The 683-nt window shown below is 41.9% G+C and overlaps 1 protein-coding gene across 1 annotated transcript in view; it reads left to right on the top strand.

Annotated features, from left to right (window-relative positions):
* Window positions 1-434: 434 nt before the first annotated feature.
* Window positions 435-683, top strand: part of LOC107579229 (putative pre-mRNA-splicing factor ATP-dependent RNA helicase DHX32) — a 4,468-nt gene continuing 4,219 nt past the window's right edge. Inside the window, exon 1 of the mRNA XM_016265080.1 lies at window positions 435-670. Coding sequence (XP_016120566.1) covers window positions 435-670 — 236 coding nt within the window. The remainder of the gene's footprint in view (window positions 671-683) is intronic.

Genomic DNA, 683 nt, shown 5'->3' with positions numbered 1-683 from the left:
TCATGTTTTCATAATTTATTCAGATCAGCTCAGTTTCATGTCTTGATAAAACCGTCAATCAAAATTTCTGCTATTAAACTTCTTTTTATTCATTAAGTAAATATTTAATACACTTTAAATGCTCTTCCTAGCACTGACTCGAGAACAACTCCAACCGATTCAGTGCTACTGGCGAACGACCGGTTCTCGGTTCATTAAAAAGATCCAATTCAAAAGAAAGATTCGTTCACGAATCGGACATCTCTAGTGCGCTGAGCGGACTACTGGTGACACAAAGGGCCTGTCTCTCCAGAGCGCGGGTTCCTAAAACTCATCTGGAGGAGGTAGCCTGTTTAGACCATAAATATGTCACATAACTAACAGAGCGTGATTCAGTCGATTTGTTCAGTTTGATTTAATTGTCCAATTGAAGAGAGAGACGCATTAGGGCAACGATGGAGCTGGAGCTATCAACAGATGGGGAGGAACTATCTGAAACCAGCGAAACTCAAGATATTGATACGGATGATCTGCTGGAGTTAAATCAGTTCGACGGGCTCCCTTTTTCTTCAAGGTATTACAAACTATTAAACGAAAGAAAAGGTCTGCCGGTGTGGGGAGCGAAATGCGAGTTTATGGACAGTTTGATGAGCAGCCAGGTTGTGATAGTTACTGGCACAGCTAAAACAGGGCAAAGCACTCAG

This window comes from Sinocyclocheilus grahami, unplaced genomic scaffold, assembly GCF_001515645.1.
Source record: "Sinocyclocheilus grahami isolate Dianchi unplaced genomic scaffold, SAMN03320097.WGS_v1.1 scaffold15563.1, whole genome shotgun sequence".
Lineage (NCBI taxonomy): Eukaryota > Metazoa > Chordata > Actinopteri > Cypriniformes > Cyprinidae > Sinocyclocheilus > Sinocyclocheilus grahami.
This window is presented reverse-complemented; position numbering and strand designations above follow the sequence as displayed.